At 34.9% G+C, this 23704-nt stretch overlaps 1 protein-coding gene and 1 long non-coding RNA gene across 2 annotated transcripts in view; one reads left to right on the plus strand and one right to left on the minus strand.

Moving 5' to 3' along the window:
• GNB4 (G protein subunit beta 4) overlaps window positions 1-23704 on the minus strand; it is a 76706-nt gene that overhangs the window by 15739 nt on the left and 37263 nt on the right. The window contains exons 3-8 of the mRNA XM_036926783.2: window positions 14601-14639; window positions 13809-13915; window positions 11493-11556; window positions 9936-10098; window positions 8852-8918; window positions 8540-8741 (exon numbers count right to left, since the gene is read on the minus strand). Of these exons, the coding sequence (XP_036782678.1) occupies window positions 8540-8741; window positions 8852-8918; window positions 9936-10098; window positions 11493-11556; window positions 13809-13915; window positions 14601-14639 (642 nt within the window). The remainder of the gene's footprint in view (window positions 1-8539; window positions 8742-8851; window positions 8919-9935; window positions 10099-11492; window positions 11557-13808; window positions 13916-14600; window positions 14640-23704) is intronic.
• LOC130683350 (uncharacterized) lies at window positions 253-8398 on the plus strand. The gene is made up of 2 exons (XR_008997008.1): window positions 253-708; window positions 8031-8398. It is a non-coding gene; the product is annotated as an uncharacterized LOC130683350 (long non-coding RNA).

The raw sequence follows: 23704 nt of genomic DNA on the forward strand, positions 1-23704 counted from the left end.
ACATTCAAGTTTCCCGGTTTGGATGGTATCACATTACATGCTCACTTAAACAAATACAATGAAGTAGTTCTAACTGCCTGGAGTTTAAAATGGCCCTCAGAACTGGGGGAAATATATATATATATATATTTTTTTTTTTTAAATGGTCTATGTGTGTGTGTGTGGGTGTGTGTGATGTGGGCTGTTCATTTTTAATGACAGAGCTTTCTAAGTACCGATTTATCATATCGTCTTTTTTTTTTAACTGGTGTTTGCTTTTTATCACATATTTTTCCAGTATCTGAAATATTGACAAACCAATTGTTAAGTTTTATTAGTAGATTTCCTAATATTATTCTTGTTCTCCTGAACTAATTTTTACTTGATAATGATGTGTTTTTACTTTGACACATTCTTAGACTTGATTTGCTAATTTTTCCTAAGCTACTTTTATCAGGTTTTAAAAGTACCCTAGTGTTGTGGTACAAGGGTTATGCTAGTTTGATACAAAAAACTGGGAAACTTTTAGACCTTTTCTGTTTTCAGGAACAGTTTCACTGCAGTGAAATTTTCTCTTCCTTCAAAGTCTGAAACACTTACCAATGAAACTACATGGACCTGGAAGCTTTTTGGAAAACTTTTTGGTTAAATTTTTTAAAAAATTCTTATCAAGCTATTAAGGTTTTCATTTATTGAATCAACTTCGGAAAATTGTGACTCAGAATTACTGTAAGTAGACAGTGTATTTTCTTATGATTTTTAAAACTTTTATCTGTAATATAACCTTTACTATTTTTAATTTTATATATCTGTAATCTTTATCCTTTATTTTCTTAAGTTTACCTGAGATTTAGGGAACCAGATATTAGCATATTTATATTTTTCTAGTTTCTCATGGTTTTCTATTATAAAATTTTCTAAATATTTGCTCAATAAATATTTATTTAGTACCTTACTGTGTCTCATGCACTGTTCTAGCTGCTAGTGATACACAGTAGTAAACAAAACACAAAAATCTCTGTCTCCATGGAGCTATTATTCTTGTGAAGCTGACACAGAAAGTGGATTTAAGAATGTTAGATAATTAATGCAAAGGAGAAAAGATTAACCTGGGAAAGGAAGGGGTGGGAGTGAAATCTCAGGGTGTCCAAGGAAGGTTTTACTGAGAAGCAAATATTTTCTTAAGACCTGAAGGAGGTGAAGCAATGAGCTGCTGCTGGGAAGGAGCGCAGGTGAGAGGAAGCAAAGTGCCAGCACGGCAGGGAAGCTGGTGTGGCCACAGCTGTGTGAGCAGAGGGGACATCACAGGTCCACAGTCCTTCCAGGCATATATGAACCCCTAGAACGTTGTTTTCAGCATTTAGAATTGCTCAGATTTTAGAAAGGCAATATGCTGTGTATTAAGCAAAACTCCCCTGGGGCCTAGGGTGGCACCCTGTGATCACATACAGTAGTATTTCTTTGTGAAACAGCCATACTAAATGGGATAAAGACTATAAATAGCCTCTTGTCACTTACAGGTTCTGTCACCAAGTAAATGTGTGGTAAACTTAAGGGAGAAAACGTTTTTCTGACTTCTTGGAAGTGAGAATTGCAACTAAAGGATCATGGAAGAACTCCCAGTAAAGGGCAGAGGGCCAGATCACAGAGGGCCTTGCTGGTTCTAGTTAAGGCTTTCTTTAGCTTTACTCTCTGTTTCTGCTTTTCTATTTACCATGTGCTTCCTCTCATTCTCCTCAAGTGCATATTGTTCTTTTTCTGACATCCCTAGCTATTTATCTCAGTGTTATTTATTTCTTTAGTGGCCTATTATGTGATCAGTTTTTATAAATGTTTAAGGACATTGGAGGGTGCAGTATGTCTATTCAGCCAACATTATAGAATTAAGTTATATGAATCCTCAATAGCTTATTTCTTGCCTACTTAAGATATCAGTATCTCCAACTTGCACATTAAAGTCTCCTATGCAATGCTGTTTTGGTCTCATTTCTCCTTGCGTTTCTAATGATTTTGGCTTTATGCACTTCAGTGTTCTTGTTTCACTATAGGTTGTACCTCTTCTTAATGTAAAACTTTTCTCATAGTTCTCATTTCAATTTTACTTTGTCTAATAGAAATATATTATCACACATTTCCTTTTGTTTATGGCTTTGACCACTCTTTCATTTTTACTTTAGCCTTATTGGGCCATTTTTTTATAGGGGTTTCTTGTAAACAGCATATAGTTCGATTTATTCTGTATCTTCCAATATCTTCTGTCTCAAAACCTGTACAATAACCATGTACAGGTACTGCCTAAGTGATCATACCTAGTTTTAATCTCTTATCATATACTATATTTATTGTAATTTATCTCCCACATTATAAAATATGACCTCTGATATGTAAAATCCTTGGGTCATAATATTTCTTCCCTAACACTCAGCAGATACTGTTTAGAAGACTCCTACATTGTCTATTATGGAAAAATGTGAGAAGAAGTGAAGCTTAGCTGTTGTATCTAGAACCTACTTTTTCATCTGAATACATCTCAAGTTTTTTGTCCTTTTGATACTCTAAATTCAACAGGCTATGTCTCTGTTGGCGTTTTTTAATTACTTTTTAAGTATTTGATAAGCCCCTTGAACCTTCAAATCAGTTTCTTCAGCTAAGATAATTTTATTTTAAAAAATTATTCATTGAGTACACTTGTTTTCAGCCAAAATGTAGTAACAATCACCACATTTACCCCCAATTGCTGAAAAGACTAAAAATAAAATGAATAAAACATGTAACATGATTCTAAAGACACTGGATATCATTCAACAAAGGACAGTGGCTCCTGAGAGATAAGAAACAAATGAGGAAAGCCCTACAATTGTCCCATCTTGCTGCCTGGAGACAGTCTGCAGGTCATAGTGCAGGGAAGGAGAGCCCATTGATGTCCCCGAGTTGAGGAGTCAGAGCTGGGAATCCAAGCAGTCTAAGGCAGCTGGAGTCCACAGGCCAGAGCACTAGAGAGGACTTAGGAGACATGAGGAGGAGCCCCTTAAGGATTCAGCGGAGAACTGATCGGCACACGTATATGTGGAGACAATTCAAGCAAGGAAAGAATGCACAAAAAGATCACAGGAAACAAACTTTGATGCAGACACAGGGATAAGAATAGTGCCTATTCCCACCATCAAGGAGGAAAACCTCCTAATTCATTGGGAAGAGAGATCGTAAGTGTTTAGCCTCACCAGTGGGGCAAACTTAGGCATACACAAAGTGCTGCTTTGGTCCCGCCTAACAAAACTTAAATCCAAGACCTGAAAGGATCAAATTGTTTCCAAATAAGTAATCCAAAACAAAGCTAAATAATATTTACATACAAAATATCTAGCACCCGGGAAGGTAAAATTCATAATGTTTGGCATCAAATGAAAATCAGACATGCATATATATGACCCATAATTAAGAGAAAAATCAATCAGTTGAAACAAACCCAGAAAATGTCACAGATAATTGGCAGATTAGACTCTGCAGAAGAATCAAATAGTAGGCTTGAAGACATAGCAGAAACTATCCAAATACAGTGAGAAAGAAAGACTGAAAGAATGAACAGAGCATTAGTGAACTGCGGGAGCACTTCAAGTACCTTAGTACATGTGCATCTGTAGTCCCGAGGACAAAAGAGGGGACAAAAAAAATGTGAACGATGACTGAAAATTTTCCAAATTTGATGAAAACTATAAACCCACAAATCCAAACAAAAAATATGAAGAAAACTATTCAAAGACATATAATAATCAAGTTGCTTAAAAACAGTGATAAAGACAAAAATATTAAAAGCAGCCAGAGAAAAACAAGACCCACTGTGTAGAGAAACCAAATACAAGGATGATAGCACATTTCACATCAGGACCAACATGAACTGAAAGACAGTAGAGTAACATCTTTAAAGTATATAATAAAAAAAAAGTGAAAAAATCTTTAAAAAATGAAGGCAAAACAAAAAAAATTTTAGACAGACAAAAGCTTAAGGACTTTAGCAGAACAGTACTATTTATAAGCAAATGTTAAAGGAAGCCCTTCAAACAAGGAAAATAGATGGGAATGTGAATCTATACACAAAAGAATAAGGAGCACAGAAAATGGCAACTATGAAAGTAAATACAAAGACTTTTTTATATGCGTCTCCAAAAGATAATGAACTGTTGAAAGCAAAAATAGTATCAATGTGTTCTGAGGTTTAAAACATTTAAAAATAAAATTATGAAAACAATAACACAAAGGCTGGGAGGGGAGAAATAAGAATATACAGTTGAAAAGTTCTCATCTATATGAAAAGTGGTGCATTATCACTTTAAAGTAGACTGCAAAAAACTAAAGATGTATACTACAAACCCTATAGTAATCACTAAAAAAAAGTTATCATTAATAATCCCAGCAAGAAAATAAAAGGGATTCATAATCATTTTTAAACAGTTAAACAGCATGGAGAATATAATAAATGATTCTGTAACATCCTTCTACACTGATAGATAATAACTGCACTAAAGGGTGGTGAGGATTTAATAATAAGGTAAGTGTTGAACCACTGTGTTGTAGATTTGAAACCAACATAAGATTGTATGTACATCAATGATACTTCAATAAAAAAAAGTTAAAGGAGAAAAAGAGTCAAAGAGAACAAAGAATAGATGGGAAAAATAAAAGGCAGAGAAAGATGATAGATTTAAACCTAATCACATTAATATAATAATCACATAAAATGTAAATGGCCTAAGCAATATATGGCAGAAATCACCAAAGTAATAAAAAGCAAGACCCAACTGCTGCCTATAAGAAAATCACTTTGAAAATAAAGATACAAATAGCTTACAAGTAAAAGAAAGGAAAAAGATATGTCCATGTTAACACTATCGAAGCTAGGGTATTCCTATTAATATGAGACAATAATTTCAGAGCAAATAAGAGAGATGAGATATGATAATAAATAACGATAAATAAATCAATTCATCAAGAGGACAAAGTAATCCTGAAAGTTTATGTTCTGAAATACATGAAGCAAAAGCTAATAAACTGCAAGGAAAAATAGACAAATACACAATTAGATTTCAGCATCTCTCTCTCAGTAACAAGTAGAAAGAACATCAAATATAAGCAAGGATAATGAAGACTTGAATAATACTACTGACAAACTTTACCTAACTGACATCCATAGAGCTTTCCACCCAATAACAGCAGAGTTCATATTCGCTACAAGTACATATGGAACACAAACCAAGATAAATCATATTCTGGGCCATAAAACAAGTCTTGAGAAACTTAAAAGGATTCAAATTATAGGAATCATACAAAGTATATTCTCTGACCATTAAGGAATTAAAAAGTAACAAAAGTAAAGGTATCTAGTCAATCTCCAAATATTTCGAAACTATATAACATAATTCTAAATAACTCATGAGTCAAAGAGATCAAAGGAAAATTTAAAGAATTTTGAACTAAATGAAAATGAAAACATCATCAAAATGTGTGGAATATAGCTAAAAGCAATGCTTAGGAAGAAATGTGTAACTTTAAGCTCCAATATTAGAAAAGTTTCTAATCAGTGGTGTCAACTTCTACCTTAAGAAACTAGAAAAAAGGAAAGCAAATGAAACCCAAGTAAGCAGCAGAAAAGAAATAATGAAGTTCAAAGTGAAAGGTCACTGAAACAGAAAACAAAAACAACAGAGAAAAACTTTGAAACCAAAAGAAGGTTCTTTGAGAAGATAAATAAAATTGATAAACCTCTAGCCTAATGTATTAGTTTGGCAGGGCTGCCATAACAAAGTATGACAAATTGAGCAGCTCAAACAACAGAAAAATAATGTCTTAGTTCTGGAAGTTGGAAGTCTGAAATTAAGGTGCCTGAGGGCCGGGAGGGAAGGATCTGTTAGGCCTGTCTCCTTGGCTTGCAGATGGCAGTCTTTTGCCTGTGTCTCTTCACATCATTTACCCTCTGTGCTTCTTTGTCTTTATGTTTCCCCTTTTCTAAGGATACCAGTAATACTGGATTAGGGGTCCCTACTACAAAGCCACAGTAATAAGACAATTTGGTACTGGCACAAGAACAGACCCATAGACCAATGGAACAGACTAGAGAGCCCTGATATAAACCCAACAATATATGGTCAATTACTATACAATAAAGGAGCAATGGATATACAATGGGGAAATGACAGCCTCTTCAACAGCTGGTGTTGGCAAAACTGGACAGCTACATGCAAGAGAATGAAAGTGGATTATTGTTTAACCCCATACACAAAAGTAAACTCGAAATGGATCAAAGACTTGAATGTAAGTCATGAAACCATAAAACTCTTAGAAGACAACATAGACAAACATCTGAATATAAGCATTAGCAACTTCTTCCTGAATACATCTTCTCGAGCAAGGGTAACAAAAGCAAAAATGAACTCATGGGACTACATCAAACTAAAAAGTTTCTGTACAGCAAAGGACACCATCAACAGAATAAAAAAGCATCCTACAGCATGGGAGAATATATTTGTAAATGACATATCCGACAAGGGGTTAACATCCAAAATATATAAAGAACTTACACGCCTCAACACCCAAAAAGCAAATAACCCGGATTAAGAGTCCCTAATTCACCTTGATCCAACTAATCATATCTGCAACGACCCTATTTTCAAATAAAGTCACATTCTGAGGTATTGGGCATTAGGACTTCAAGATACAACTTTTAGAGGCATACAATTCAACCCACAACCCCAGACTTGATCAGGAAAAAAGGCTGAGAGACAAATTACCAATATCATGAATGAGATTATCCTATAGATTCTACATATATCAAAAGAAGAAGGGAATATTATGAATAATCTTAAACATTTGAAAACATAGATACAGAAAAATTACTTGAAAGACATACCCTACCAAAGTTCACTCAAGAAGTAGATAACCTAAATAGACCCTTATCTAATAACACATTACATTTATGGTTAAATCTCTTCTCATAAAGAAAAATCCTTGGCCAGAGAACTTTTCCAACCAAATATTTAAGGAAGAAATACTACTATTTCTACACAAACTGTTCCAGAAAACTGAAGAGGAGGGAACATTTCCCAAATCTGTAAGGCAAGCATTAATGTGATACAAAACCAGAAAAAAACATTTCAAGAAACAAAAATAGAATTTTATGAACATGGATGCAAAACTTAACAAAATTTTCACAAGTCAAACCCACTAATATAAAAAAAGGACTATGCAATATGACCATCTGAGTTTTATCCCAGAAATGAAGAGTTGGATTAATATTTGAAAAACCAATCAATGTAAATGTCATCATTAAGACTGAAAAAGAAAAACCACATTATCTTCTCAATAGATGAAGAGAAAGCATTTGATAAACATCAATACTCATTTCAGATAAAATCTTAGGAAATTAGGACTAGAAGAGAATATCACCAACCCGATGAGGACAGTGTTACGAGAGAGAGAGAGAGAGAGAGAGAGAGAGAGAGAGAGAGAGAGAGAGAGAGAGAGAGGGCTGGGTTTGCCTGCTCTAAAATTGTAGTCTTATAACCACACTGGCTTACTGGGATAGGAGAAACAAAGCCTATACTTTTTCCGATACTCTTCACAAAATCATATAAAAATGATTTTCAATATGTGGATGATAAATAAAAACCTATTTTTCCCCCAAAATAGAATGTGTCTTAAACACACAATTATTAGCAATTACTGTACTTTTGGAAATTCCAGTCATTTCTACACACTTGGATCTAATCTACATAGGATAATATACTAAAGTCAAGGAGTATCACACCTCCTCTGAATACCCCTCCTCTCAATTCTGACCATTTGATTGTCATTCAAAATGCCATTTTAGCTTTACCCTAATTTATAAACAATATGACTAGTCATCCTTGTATATACTTATTATTTGGCTTAATCTACTTGTGGTTACCTGTTTGGGTATCTTTAAAAATATGAAGTAGCTTATAAACAATTTATACATAACATTAACTGATCATCCAACATATAGCTGGTTTTCATCTCCACACCATTCTTTGACCTAGGCATTATCATCCCTATTTGAAAAACCAAGGCATCTATCTGAGGCTCAAAGAGTAGCCTGTCTGGTCTCACACAACTGATTCCCAGCAGAACAAAGATTTGATCCCAGGTTTGGCTAACTTCAAATGCTGTACCATCTACACTGAATAGCTGCCTTAGTCTTCCTGATTGTTCTCTCTTTGGCTTGTTCCCTTTGATCCCAGAGATAGGAAATTTTGTTCGTCTCTGAACACATTGTTGTGGGTATCCATGATTTGCTTGTTTGCTCAAGATGACCTCTTCCTCTAAATTTGGAAATAAAACTTACTGTTCACCTGCAAATAAAGACCTAGGCCTATGGATTAAAACCTCTCCAGTTTTAAAAATCAAATCCTTATTATTTGGCGTTCAATGTTATAAGGGCGTATTATTTATAAGAATCCTTAAAGGTAATTTGTTGTTAAAATCATGCTACAGAGTTCAACACTTGAAATGCACAATGCAGTTTTCCTCAGAAATGTTGATCACTTACACTGACAGCATTAATATCTGACACATGTCCAGTGAAAGACTGTCTACACATTCCATCTCGAATATCCCATAATTTGGAAGAGGCATCACAAGCACCAGAAACAAAAGTCCTCATGTCAGGACTCAGAGAAAGACTCATCACATCTCCAGAATGCCCGGTGAATGTGGTGGTCTGCTGAGCAGTCTCAATGTCCCATAATGCACTATAATTAAAAATAAATAAGAATAATTAACAACTATTATCTCTTCTTACATTAGTTCCTGCTACCACCCTCAACCCAGTTTATTCAGTGTTCTTCTGGAATAAACTTACCAAGTTGTATCTCCCGAACTTGTAACAATTTGGCTGTCATCTAAGAAACGACAGCAGGACAAGTAGCCTACAGCACAGAGAGTAACAAATTTCAGGTTATCATTGATAGAATAACTCAATTACCATATGAAATGGTAATATATATTTTTAAATATATGATATCTGGACATGTGTTTGTTAGTATAAACTATAGTTCTCCTTTTAATTATTTCCAACTCTATGCTGTCTGCAACTAAATTTTAATCAACAACTCTTAGGTATTTACTATTATCAATGACATCATGATGGGCTCTCTGAAAGTTATAAACCTGAGTAAGATACAATCCCTTCCATCTACTACAATGACCTGAGAGGGAGAGATACTCCCTCACACAAATATCTACAGTGTGTGGTAGACTGGATTAAGTACTTTGGAGAAATACTTAAAAAGCATTGTCAGAAATCCAAAAAACAACCTCAATAAAAGCGTCACAAAAAAGGTACATTTGAATGCTCAGAATTCAGTGTTCCAAAATATGGAAATGGCTGAAAAATGCCATTATAGAGATTTTGTAAAAAGGCATGGTCAAATGGTACTGCCAAGAGTTCAGAGGCAGAGACCTGAAGTGTGGCAATAGATTATATTCCTAATTAACACTGATAACCAAATACTATACTACTGAACTATGATGTGCTCATTAGCAAGAAAAGCAATGCACTGTCACATAGTACAAAATACTTCGTAAGGTATCTTAGTACATATATTCAATTTCACAAGTATAGATGCCAAAATCCCACAGATGTTATGTTTGCAAAGGATACAGAAAGTTATATTTGCTTTCTTTCTGTATTTTTCACTATTTGAATTTCTCTCACAGTAAGATTATCACTTTTACAAAAGCAATACTGCTATTTTTGAAAAACGGAATTATGGTCATTGTTTGTATAGTTAGTGTTTTGCTGATTCATAGTAATTTCTACTCTCGCTTAATTCATATACATCCTTTAGCCAGTTGAACACAATTTGTCATCTGTTCTCCTTGATCCACTTATTGTTCAGGAGGAGTCAGGCTTGGAGAAAAAGACGATATTTAGTGAGGCTCACCCGTGTGACCCGGTAACTCTCTGCTCACTCTCACGTTTCCCTCTCTGGTTTTTAAGTTATATATAGAGCAGATATTGTCCAGTCCTCCACAAGCAACATAATTACCAGACGGAGCATAAGCACAGGTCATCACCCAGGAGGACCTCAAAGGAATAGCATGCATCTGGAGAACAAATACAATACACAAAAACTCTTTCAAAGTAAAGATTACAAAAAACAATCATTAATTTTTCAAACCTATTTACAATGAAACAAATATTAACAAAAATAAAATGCATCTAAAAATAACCCAAATAAAATAATGTAATGGTTTGAGAAAGTGAACAATGAAAAACAGAATACTATTGCACACTAAAACGCCTATTCTTTTTTCTGTATTATGATCAAATCATTAGGATTTCAGTGCTTTTGGAAATTATTATTTTCAGAGAAGAAAGGACATAGGCTGTTTCATTGCTAAAGTAGCCATTTGAAATATTAAGTGGCAAATGTTAAAGAATTTGGAAAACTGTTTTTGCAGTAGTGCTCAAAAGGAATTTCCTTTAACATAACAGAACAATATAAGTATGAGAGTCAATTAACGTGGCCCTTCCACAAAGAGATGGCACTATGTCCTTTAATAATAGGGTACACACTCTGGGCTTGAATTTAAACAATGGTAATAGTCTGTACTGATCTCACACCATTGGCTGGTGCCTTGTTATGTAATACCAATTATTTGCAGGTCAGGTGGCAAAATTTAAGGTGTATGAGAATAGCAAGGCTCAGTGATCCATACTGAGTCTCAACGCATCATGTGATTACAACTGTGCTCTCACTTAACCTAAAATAGCATTTTTAAAATGTAATTTCTTTTTGTTTTAGGAAAATATAGTTGAAAGACACACGCTCAGTACCAATTAATATAGAAAAAAAGTTGTATTACAAATCTGTCCCATCTAGCTTTAAAATCTCAACCAGGCTGAAGTTATGGTTTACTTCACAAAATAGTCCTTTTAGCTCTTTAATAAAAATAGTGATATAAGTAATACATAGAATATAAAGATGTTTGATTTGTCAAGGATTCCTTCCAGGGACATGACTGGAGGACCCAGTGGTTTTCACCACCTAGAGGCCCAAACAAGTTGGAATTTGCCTCCAACCTCCTGTACCTTAGGAGCAGTCCAGAAACACAAACCAATGCGTAGCGTCCAAAGAAGAACTTCACACTAGCATTCCAACATAGCCACAACTAGGAATAAAAATCTCAGGGTTGTTGCTTCATTAGGAAATGGAAATCTTTCAAAAATCATTTATAAGTAAAACTGCTGCATGCTCTTCTCCAACATTCAAATATTAGATATGAGACTCAAGAAAAACAAAATGAATATTCCAGTAGTTGTCCTTGAGAATTAAAAAGGGCTAAATATTACAAGCAAACGAGGATCTAGATTAAAACAAATGCAATAAATTTATCTTAAAATAAGATTAAAGTTTGAAGTAATAAAGGAAATAATCCATAGACATCAAACCAAATAAAAGGTTTAATCATTTAAGAGAATGATTAAGAAATTCTACCTTATTTGTTGTATAGCTATCCCAAATAATTAATTTTCCATCTTGGGAAGCACTGACAAGTAGCCTAGAGAAACAAACACAAAAACAATTTCACAGAGGAAAAAAAGTAGTTTAAATTAGTTATACACTGCATTAATGTAAAACAGTTTAGAAAAGAAAAAATAATTTTTCTAACTAAAAACTTGATACCTGAAAATATCCTCCCAACTTGAAAAAACTTATTCTACATGCCAAAAGTTTTCAACATAACAAAGAATGCAGCAAAATTTAGATGTTTTACTAAAAATGTAGCTGGTTATGATTCAACTTCCTCATGGTGACAGCATTCTAGTTCTTATTCACAATTCTGGTAGATATTAGCTGACTGGTTTAGTATTTATATTATACTCTCACAGAAATTTAATGACAATAGGGTACATGTAAGGCTAACCATATTTCATTCCATCTAAAAATATCAATCAAGAACCTATAAATGCAGGGCAGTGTTTTGGGTACAATGCAGGATATACACCTCTTGCCCTGAGGCCTCTACCATCTGATGAAGATAGGATACTTAGGCATATTTATAATAAATCAAATAGGTACAAATTATCAGAGGAGTGGTATAAAATAAATGCCATAGGAAAGTAAAAGATGGATAAATAACTACTAGTGGAATCAATCAAGTAGTCTTGCAAAAAAAAGCTAATGCATCTTGGAAAATGGAATTTCAAGAACTAACTATAGAGAAGAGCCTGTATTCCATGAGGATGGTGAGTACTTGCAATGAAAAGAGCTGGAAAAAAACAATGGGTGTTTCAGGAATTGTGAATTTTCCAGTAGTATAAAGTTTGTGAGAAATGGGAAAAACAGTTTAGAAAAATAGAGCAGGCTTAGACTGCTGAAAGCTTTGTTTGCTGGGCCAAATACGAACTCTGGACTAAACAATTATTAGTCACTGCAACTGTTTTTTTTTGGTTTTGGCAATTTTTTACTCTGGTTTAAAATTCGGAAGATACAAAAGGATATAGAGTGAAAAAAGTCACCTCCCTGTCCCTATCCCCCAGCCACAGTTCCCTTCCCTACAGGTAAATGACATCATCAGGTTCTTACACACAATTACCGAAAGTTTTTAAGAAAAGGAAAATCTAACAGTAGGGCAGGAATGGAACCTGAGGTAAATTCTTTAAAAATCAACTGACACCATCAGCAGTGGAGCTGAGAGGAATGCTAAGTACTGAGTTGACAGAGTGGGTAAGAAGACAACATAACACGCTGTTTGGAGATTATTCTGTTTTTTTATGAAGATTAATAGTCTTCAGAAAATTTTAAGGAAATAAGAACCATTAACATTGTTTCAAGTGACTGTATTTTGAGTTAAAAGTTTGCTGTATCCATGGGCAGATTATCTTTATCTTATACTTCTTTAAAAATAAAACATTTGGCCTAGCTTTATGTCAGTTATCAATTATACAACTGTATCTATCCCCTTAAGAGGCACATGTTCTATACTACTGGACTCAAGTTTTCTGTTTACATTGAGATGTGCCAAGCATTAGCAACAGGCAGCAATATTTTTAGTTTCTCCTGGCTGAAGAGAATAAATGTGTAACTTATACTAAAAAAGAATTTCTTAGTTGGGACTTTTCCCAATAAGACTACCCAAATCAAAGGAACACATCAACCAGCATGGCAGCAGGCCAGCCTGCTATGGCCAGATACTTTGGAAAAAACACAGACAGCATTGAAACCCTATGAACAGAAGTAAATCGTGAATATCAACCATTTAACCGAAAGCCACATGGCAGCCGTGTGTGTGTATGCATGTACACATATACATACACATGCACCCTTGTATGTTGGCATTAGGGGAATAGAAGATGTATTCAATGAAAAATGTCTTTATTTACTGTAATTCCACCCTTTGTGAATTTAGGTAATAATTATAGCGATATCCAGTAACTTATAAATAGCAGGATTCAATAAATATTTGGTTATTAACTGAAATTTCAAGATTGATAAACAATAAAACATATTAAAATCATGTTTTGATATGGCATATTAAAATCAAAGTATAATGCCCCACTGCTAAGAAAAGGAATCCTACATTTTCCCTGGATTATTTGAAAAAGGATATTTTCAAAAAGTAAATTTATTTTCCATATTAAGGATTTCTAACCTTTTAAAGTGTTAGTGAATATTTTTAGTGAAAGTGGTCATATTGATGCACTTTCTGCAAACACTTCATAAACAGTTTGTTTTTAAACAAGGAAGGTGCAAATGATGATTCTCAACACAAATAATTCTGCTGATACTTTGAAAATGGCAGGTACAAACCTTGAATCATATCCCCAGTGCATAGCATAGATTTTAGCTAGGTGACCTCTCAGTGTACGTCTTGTTCGCATTTGTATTCGACCCACGGAATCCATATTTGATGTGATCTTTAGAAAGCAACAAGAATGTTATTCTTTGCCTGAGACATAGCTCATAAAATATAGGAGAAATAATAGGAAAAAAGCAGACATTGTGATTAGAGGTAATTTAATCAAATAATTCCAGAGTTGTTAAAGGATCAATATATTGTTCAAAAGTGTAATTACTTTAAAATGATCCTATTTGCACACCTTCCCATGTATCTTCTCTAGACTATTAACTAAAAAGAGCAGACATACCTCCCAACCTTAGTAAACAACCAGCCACAAATAAAAATCTAACAAAAGATGACCAAAAGATAAAACATTTAGTTTTAACTGTCTATAAAAAAGCCAGTTTTATATTTGTACAGCATATATTTCCTTAATAAAAAGTATTAACATTAATTAAAGTAATGAAACTCCTTAAGAGTTTATATAAGAAAAAAAAGCTTAATAAGGGCATATCAAAAAGAATCAGAACTACCTAAAGAGAAACATACTATATGAGTCTACATGTCTTTATACTTTTTCCACAGACTTCTATTTTAACAACTATGCTTGAAACAGCGTTTGTACAGCATCTAACAAAGTACAGTGTTTTAAAGAGATTTTTTAATTAGTTACTAGTAAAAACAATATGAATACCATATGCATCAGCATCCAGCTGATTCAAGTGAATTACTAAAATGAACTGAGGAAACAAGAACTTTACCTGAATAAGTGTCGCATCATTACACGCTTTCCTAGCATCCTGAAGTAAAGAAAGATGATTATAATTTATTTAGACATGGAAATCTCTAGAGATGATTTAAGGAGATAGTTTTCATTGAAAATGCAGATTTGAAAACACTTTTAACTCTACCACAATCTTTATTTTTTTAATTTTATTGAGATAAAATTCATGTAACATAAAATTAACTATTTTAATCATTTTAAGGTGTATAGTTCAGTGGTTACTATATTAACAATGTGCAGCCATCACCACTAATTACAGAACATTTCCATTACTCTAAAAAAATACCTGTATGTCCCAATTGCCTCTTTCCCCTCTTTCCCCTGGTAATCGTTGATTTACTTTCTATCCCTATGGACTTCCCTATTCTGGACATCTCATATACATGGAATCATGCAACATGTGACCTTTTGCATCTGGTTTCTCTCACTTTGTGGAACATTTTCAAGGTTCATCCATGTTGAAGATGCATCAGTACATCATTTATTTTTATGGCTGAGTAATATTCCATTGTATGTACACATTACACTGTTTACCCATTAATTACTGAACATTTACATTGCTTCCACTTTTTGGCTTTCATGAATAGTGATGCTGTGAACATTTATGTACAAGTTTTTGTGCAGACGTATGTTTTTACTTCTCCTGGGTATATACTTAGGAGTTGGACTCATGGGTAATACAGTAATTGTATGTTTAACTTTTAAACTGTCAAATTGTTTTTCATAGCAGTTTCACCATTTTACATTCCCACCAGAAATATATGGATTTCAATTCCTTTACATCCTCACCAACACTATTCTGGTCTTCTTATTTTTATTTATTTATATTTATTTTTAAAATTAAGGTATCATTAATATACAATCTTATGATGGTTGCACATGAGAAACACTGTGGTCACGACATTCACCCATATTAACAAATTCCCCCTAACACCCCACCACAGTCATTGTCCATCACCGTAGCAAGATGCCACAGTCACTGCTTGTCTTCTCTGTGCTACACTGTCTTCCTCGTGATTCCCCACCCCACACCATGAGTGCCAATCATAAAGCCCCTCAATCCCCTTTTCCCTCCCTCTCCACCCGCCCTCCCTAACCCCCTCTCTTTGGTAACCACTAATCCCTTCTTGGAGTCTGTTGAGTCTGATGCTGTTTTGTTCCTTCAGTTTTGCTTCGTCGTTATACTCCACAAATGAGAGAAATCATTTGGTACTTATCTTTCTCCACCTAGCTTATTTCACTGGGCATAACACCCTCTAGATCCATACATGTTGTTGCAAATGGTAGGATTTGTTTTCTTCTTATGAATAATATTCCATTGTGTATATGTATCACATCTTCTTTATTGATTCATCTACTGACGGACACATAGGTTGCTTCTGTATCTTGGCTATTGTAAACAGTGCTGCGATAAACATAGGAGTACATTTCTTTTTGAATCTTGGATTTTGTTTTCTTCTGGTAAACTCCTAGGAGTGGAATTACTGAGTCAAATAGTATTTCTAATTTTCGTATTTTGAGGAACCTCCATATTGCTTTCCACAGTGGTTGCACTAATTTACATTCCCACCAGCAGTGTAGGAGGGTTCCCCTTTCTCCACATCCTCACCAGCATTTGTTGTTCTTAGTGATGCTGGCCATCCTAACTGGTGTGAGGTGGTATCTCATTGTGGTTTTAATTTGCATTTCCCTGATAATTAGCAATGTGGAGCATTCATGTGCCTGTTGGCCATCTGAATTTCTTCTCTGGACAGAGTCTGTTCAGATACTCTGCTCATTTTGAATCAGGTTATTTGTCTTTTGGGTGTTGAGGCATGTTAGTTCTTTATATATTTTGGATGTTAACCTCTTATCGGACATGTTGTTTATGAATATATTCTCCCATATTGTAGGATGCCTTTTTGTTTTACTGATGGTGTCCTTTCCTGTACAGGAAGTTTTTAGTTTGATGTAGAACTATTTGTTCATTTTTGCTTTTGTTTCCCTTGCCCAAGGATATGCATTCAGGAAAGTTTTGCCTATGTTTTCTTGTAAGAGTTTTATGGTTTCATGACTTACATTCAAGTCTTTGACCCATTTCAAATTTACTTTTGTATACTGAGTTAGACAATTATTTAATTTCATTCTCTTACATGTAGCTGTCCAGTTCTGACAGCACCAGTTGTTGAAGAGGCTGTCTGTTCCCCACTGTATATCCAGAGCTACCTTATCATATATTAATTGACCATATAGGTGTGGGTTTATATCTGGGCTCTCTATTCTGTTCCACTGATCTATGGGTCTGTTCTTTTCTTTTGAATTTTTTATTAAGGTATGATTGATATACACTCTTATGAAGGTTTCACATGAAAAAACAATGTGGTTACTACATTTACCCATATTATCAAGTCCGCACCCATACCCCAATGCAGTCACTGTCCATCAGTGCAGCAAGTTGCCAGAAATCCACTATGTCCCTTCTCTGTGATACACTGTTCTCCCCGTGATCCCCCACACCATGTGTACTAAACATAATATGTGGGTCTGTTCTTGTGCCACTATCAACTTACCTTGATTACTGTGGCTTTGTAGTACAGCCTGAAGTCGGGAAGCATTATCCCCCCCGCTTTATTCTTCCTTCTCAGGATTGCTTTGGCCATCCAGGGTCTTTTGTGGTTCCATATGAATTTTAGAACTATTTGTTCTAGTTCTTTGAAGAATGCTGTTGGTATATTGATAGGGATAGCACTGAATGAATCTGTAGATTGCTTTAGGCAGGACAGCCATTATGACAATGTAATATTAATTCTTCTTATCCATGAGCATGGGATGTATTTCCATTTACTGGTGTCTCTCATGAGTGTCTTCTTGTTTTCAGGGTATAGGTCTTTCACCTCCTTGGCTAGGTTTATTACTAGCTATTTTATTCTTTTTGTTGCAATTGTAAGTGGAATTGTTCTAATTTCTCTTTCTGCTAGTTCATCATTAGAATATAGGAATACAACAGATTTTGTGCATTAATTTTATATCCTGCAACTTTGCTGAATTCAGACAATAGTTCTAGTAGTTTTTGTGTGGATTCTTTAGGGTTTTATATGCACCATATGTCATCTGAAAACAGTGACAGCTCCACTTCTTCTTTACCAACCTGGATGCCTTTTATTTATTTGTGTTGTCTGATTGCCATGGCTAGGGTCTTCAGAACTATGTTGAATAAAAGCAGTGAGAGTGGGCATCCTTGTCTTGTTCCCGATCTTAGAGGAAAAGCTTTCAGCCTTTCACTGTTATGTATGATGTTGGCTGTGGGTTTGTCATATATGACCTTTATTATGTTGAGGTACTTGCCCTCTATACCCATTTTCTTGAGAGTTTTTATCATGAATGGATGTTCAATTTTGTCGAATGCTTTTTCAGCATCTGTGGAGATGATCATGTGATTTGTGTCCTTTTTGTTGATATGGTGTATAATGTCGATGGATTTTCAAATACTGTACCATCCTTGCATCCCTGGAATAAATCCTACTTGATCATGATGGATGATCTTTTTGATGCATTCTTGAATTCGGTTTGCTAGTATTTTGTTGAGTATTTTTGCATCTATGATCATCAGGATATTGGTCTGTAATTTTCTTTTTTTGTGTGTGGTGTCTTTGCCTGGTTTTGGTATTAGTGATGGTGGCCTCATAGAATGAGTTTGGGAAGTATTTCCTCCTCTTCTACTTTTTGGAAAACTTTAAGGAGGATAGGTATTAGGTCTTCCCTAAATATTTGATACAGTTCAGTGGTGAAGCCATCTGGTCCAGGAGTTTTGTTCTTAGGTAGTTTTTTGATTACCAATGCAATTTTGTTGCTGGATATTGGTCTGTTCAGATTTTCTGTTTCTTCCTGGTTCAGTTTTGGAAGGTTATATTTTTCTAGGAAGTTGTCCATTTCTTCTAGGTTATCCAATTTGTTAGCATATAATTTTTCATTGTATTCTCTAATAATTTTTTGTGTATCTGTGGTGACTGTAGTGATTTTTCCTTTCTCATTTCTGATTGTTTATATGTGTATGCTCTTTTTCCCTGTAAATCTGGCTAGGGGTTTATCTATTCTGTTTATTTTCTCAAAGAACTGCTCTTGGTTTCATTGATTCTTTCTATTGTTTTATTCTTCTCGATTTATTTATTTATGCTCTCATCTTTATCATGTCCCGCCTTCTTCTGACTTTAGGCCTCATTTGTTCTTCTTTTTCTAGTTTTGTTAATTATGAATTTAGATTGTTCATTTGGAACTGTTCTTTTCTTTCTTGAAGTAAGCCTGTATTGCAATATATTCCCTCTTAGCATGGCCTTTATTGCATATCACAGATTTTGAAGCGTTAAGTATTGTTTTCATTCATCTCCATATATTGCTTGATCTCTGTTTTTATTTCATTATTGATCCACTGATTATTTAGGAGCATTGTTATTAAGCCTCCATGTGTTTGTGGGCTTTTTGTTTTCTTAGCATAATTTATTTTTAGTTTCACACTTTTGTGGTCTGAGAAGCTGATCGGTACAATTTAAATCCTTCTGAATTTACTGCAGGTCTTTTTGTGCCTAGTGTATGATCTATTCTTGAAAATTTTCCATGTGCACTTGAGAAGAATTTATATCCTGCTGCTTTTGGGTGGAGTGTTCTGTAGATGTCTGTTACATCCATCAGTTCTAATGTTGTTATTCAGTGCTTCTGTCTCCTTACTTATTTGTCCTTTAGAGTGAGTAGTGCATCCCTAAAATGAATGCAATGCATTCTATTTCCCCCTTTGTTAGTATTTGTTTCATGTGTGTAGGTGCTCCTATGTTGGGTGCATAGATATTTATAATGGTTATATCTTCTGGTTGGCCTGGCCACTTTATCATTATGTAATGTCATTCTTTGTCTCATTACTTTCTTTTTTGTGAAGTCTATTTTGTCTGATACAAGTACTGCAATTCCTGCTTTTTTATCCCTATTATTTGCATGAAATATCTTTTTCCATCCCTTCACATTTAGTCTGTGTATGTCTCTGGATTTGAAGTGAGTCTCCTGTTTTCAGCATACAGATGGGTCTTGTTTTTTTATCCATTTAATAACTCTGTGCCTCAGCTTCTTTGTATTCCTGTTCTCTAATTTCTATTTCATTTACCATCTCCTCTAGCTCATCCAATCTGCTTTTAAATCCCTGCATTGTATGTTTCATTTTGGATACTGTATTTTTCAAAGTTTCGATTTCTTTCTTGAAATCCTCCCTGAGGTCTTAAATATTTTTCTGTAGCTCTGTGAGCATGTTAATGATTTTATTTTTCCATATTTATCAGGAATATTGATGATTCCAGTTTCATTTGGCCCTATTTCTGGTGTTTCTGGGATTTTGGTTTGCACCACGTTCTTTTGAAGTTTCATATTTGTAATGAATAATATGGAATAATAACTTTGTGTAGGTGGCACCCTCTAGTGCCCAGAAATTACTCCCTGGAGTGGCTCAGCCCCTGGACCAATGGCAGGGGATGCAGCTGAGCGGCACTGGTGCCTGTCAGGAGGAAAGATCTCTTTTATGCTTTCCGGCTGCAGTGCCTGTCTCTACTGCAGGGCCAATGGGCCTAGAGTGCAGGGAGAAGCCTATATGCTTTGCCCTAGGCAGGGCCATGCTCTGACTGTCCTGGTGCAATGGTGGGGGCTGCCAGTTTGCCAGCTGGTGCTAGTCAGGAAGGCGCAGCAGGCTGCGTATCACCATGTGGGAGCCTTGTAGCTGTGCTGCCACCCAGGCAGATGGATGGAGTGCCTGAAGCTCCTTAAGTTCCCATCCTGCTATGCAGAGTACACCTGGACAGTTTTGTCCACCTGTCCTTTCTCCTGAGCAGCAATCTCTGTGTAATCCTTATCCCTTTAGCAGCCCTCTTGCTGTTAGGATGTCTCTCAGACTGCCCACCTTTCTATTGTCCCAGAGCCACAGGGTATGGATCCCTGTTTTCCACAAGTGACTGGAATCTCAGTCTCTCCAAGTATTTCACCTGTCTTAGCTTTCGAACCCCACTAATCTCCAGAGCACCATGTAATGTAGGTTTGTGCTCCCAGAAACCTCGTGGGCTGATGTACAGTAGTCCTAGGCCTCCACTCTCTCCCTGCTCAGTTTCTCTTCCTCCCTCCCATCATTGAGCTGGGATGGTGGGAGGGCTTGGATCCCACCGGATCATGGCTTTGGCACTTTACCCTTTTCTGTGAAGTCTTCACTTTTCCCCAGTTGTAGGCAGTCTATTGCAGTGTTTTTTCCTGTTGCTTTCAGGACTTGTTATGTTTGCTGTATTTTTGTATTATATTTGGTTTTGGGAAGAAGTTTCTGTCTCACTTCTCATGCTGCCATCTTCAAGCCTCTCTTGAAAGTAATGCTCTAGTCTTTTTAAAATTATTACAGCCAATTTCACAGATGTTAAATGGCATCTTACGGGTTTCATTTGCATTTCTCTAATGATGAGTGTTGCTGAATATCTTTTCATGTGCAGCATCTTACGTGTTTATTGGCCACTTGTATACTTTCTTTGGAGAAATGTCTATTCAAATCCCTTGCCCATTTTGAAACTGGGTGATTTGTTTTGTTGTTTTTTATATATTCATATATTCTGGATACTGGGAGTATATCAGATGTATGACTTGCAAATAGTTTCTCCATTCTGCAGGTTGCCTTTTCCTTTTCTTGACAAGTGTCCTCTAACATACTAGTTTTAAATTTTTATGAAGTCCCATTTTTCTATTTTTACCTTCTGTTTCTTTCACTTAAGTGTCACATTAAACTGTTGCCTAATCCAAGGGCACAAAGATTAATAATTTTATACTTTTAGCTGTTAGAATTAAGTACCACTTTGAGTTAGTTTTTACATATGGTATGAGGTAGGAAAAAATCCACATTCTTTTACAGGTGGGTATCCAGTTGCCCCAGCACTGCTGAAAAACTATTCTTTCCCTATTGAATGGTCTTATTATCCTTCTTGAAATTCAATCAGCCATAGATACATGTTTAATTACGGACTCTCTGTTCTATTCCATTGTGCAAATATATTTTTGGTTTATGATTAAAAGATTTTTAATTGCATCTCCTGCATAAAAATGAACCAGGTTGATTTAATAAGCCCACATACTAGTAAGCTTCAGCAAAAATTAATGTTTTTGAATTCCCTTCAGTTTGTTCAGGCACCTAGAAGTTGAGGTGATAAGAAGAATATTTATAGTACAACACAGGTCATTTCAGAAATTTAAAATGCTTTGCAAGTACACTGTATACAGATGCTATTAGAAATAAAATATTTTAGCTCCAATATGAGAAAAAGACATAGTATCTCAGGAAAACAATTTTTTATGTAAGGCAACAGTTTATATGGAGTCACATCTATATTTTTATATTAATAGCAAATTCCCTACATGTAAGCAGGTGTTTATGCCTATGCATTACAAGGTAGCCTTTCAAAGAGACCTTAAATTTTTACACAAACTAAAGGATATAATCAAAGACTGTGAAATAAAAATCAATATAACAAAACAAGAAAAGGAAAGGAAAGCAAAGAACATATTTAATAAGCAACAAAATGTTTTAAGCAAGCCTATCTGTTAATAATAAATTTATAGGATTCATATACATGGGAAAAATCAGAATCACAATTAACTCTTCAAACTTGAGTTGAAACAATTTTTTTTCTCCTCAAAGGTCATAGTAGTATCCTCTTCAGCTTTGTTTTTCCCCACTGTGCTGAGCATACTCTTGTGCAAAGAGGGGCATGCAATATTTGTTGAGTAAACATCCCAAATGGACAGTCTGTTCTAGGTAGCTGAGGGAAAAATGCCTGCACCTCTGCTGCAAAAACTAGATGGAATACACCATCCTTTTGGCTGCACTTTCAACCTATTGATATACACTTAAAAGAGTTCTACGTAAGTAATTACATAAACACATGAATTGATTCTCATTATTAGTCAAATTGTGGGTTTAGAAACCTCATTTGACAGAGAATACTTCAGCTCACTTTCCTACAATGAAAAGAATTTCCAGAAATGACAGTGATGGCCTGAGCCATGTTCCAGAACTGGTAGCATTGAAGACTGAGTTCTAAAAAAAGGGTTAACCTAAACTTTATAAAAATGCACTATCATTTTTTAGGTCACATTTCTTAATTCAGTTATTCAATAAAAAATATGTTGAACATTATGTATCAGGTATTACTCCAGGCACCATGGACACAGCAGTGGACAAATCGAACAAAATGCCCACTTCCAAAGGACTCACTTTAATATTAACAATATAATTAAAAAACTGTAAGTGAAAATTATTGAATACTTCAAATGATAAAAATCAAAACATCATATTAGAATGTAAGAATTCTGCAAATATCTTAGCAGCAGTTACTTGCAAATTTGCATTATGCAAACATGTTATTCACACTGAAAACAACTTACTCTTATAAACACTACTATCCATTATAAAACTGAATATAAAAGAAGCATTCCCAATTAAAGGTCAAATTGCATATTGTCCACCATAAGAAATAGAAGATCTGATATTAACATCTTCATGCAAAATAAGAGAAAAGAGATATATTTCTCACTCCAAATCAAACAGCAATTACAAAGTAAAATCTGTTTTTTCTACTTCTGAATTATTTTAATGCAAAACAAACATATTGTGCCAAATAGCATATATTTTTATTTTGCCATGTGTTTATTCTATAGTTAGGTAAATATATAGTTAGATTACATTTCTGGAAATGAGGGGGAAAGAAGGAAAGAAGGAAAGGAAGATCTTTAAATATAGCATGACACATGAAAAGATGCTCCACATCAGTAATCATCAGGAAATGCAATTAAAACCACAATGAGATATCACCTCACTCCAGTTAGGATGGCCAGCATCAAAAAGACTAAGAATAACAAATGCTGGCAAGGATGTGGGGAAAGAGGAACCCTCGTACACTGCTGGTGGGAATGTAAGCTAGTTCAACCATTGTGGAAAGCAATATGGAGGTTCCTTTAAAAACTAAAAATAGAAATACCATTTGACCCAGGAATCCCACTCCTTGGTATTTACCCAAAGAATACAAGTTCTCAGATTCAAAA

The sequence above is a fragment of the Manis pentadactyla genome, chromosome 1 (genome assembly GCF_030020395.1).
Source record: "Manis pentadactyla isolate mManPen7 chromosome 1, mManPen7.hap1, whole genome shotgun sequence".
In the NCBI taxonomy this organism is placed as follows: domain Eukaryota; kingdom Metazoa; phylum Chordata; class Mammalia; order Pholidota; family Manidae; genus Manis; species Manis pentadactyla.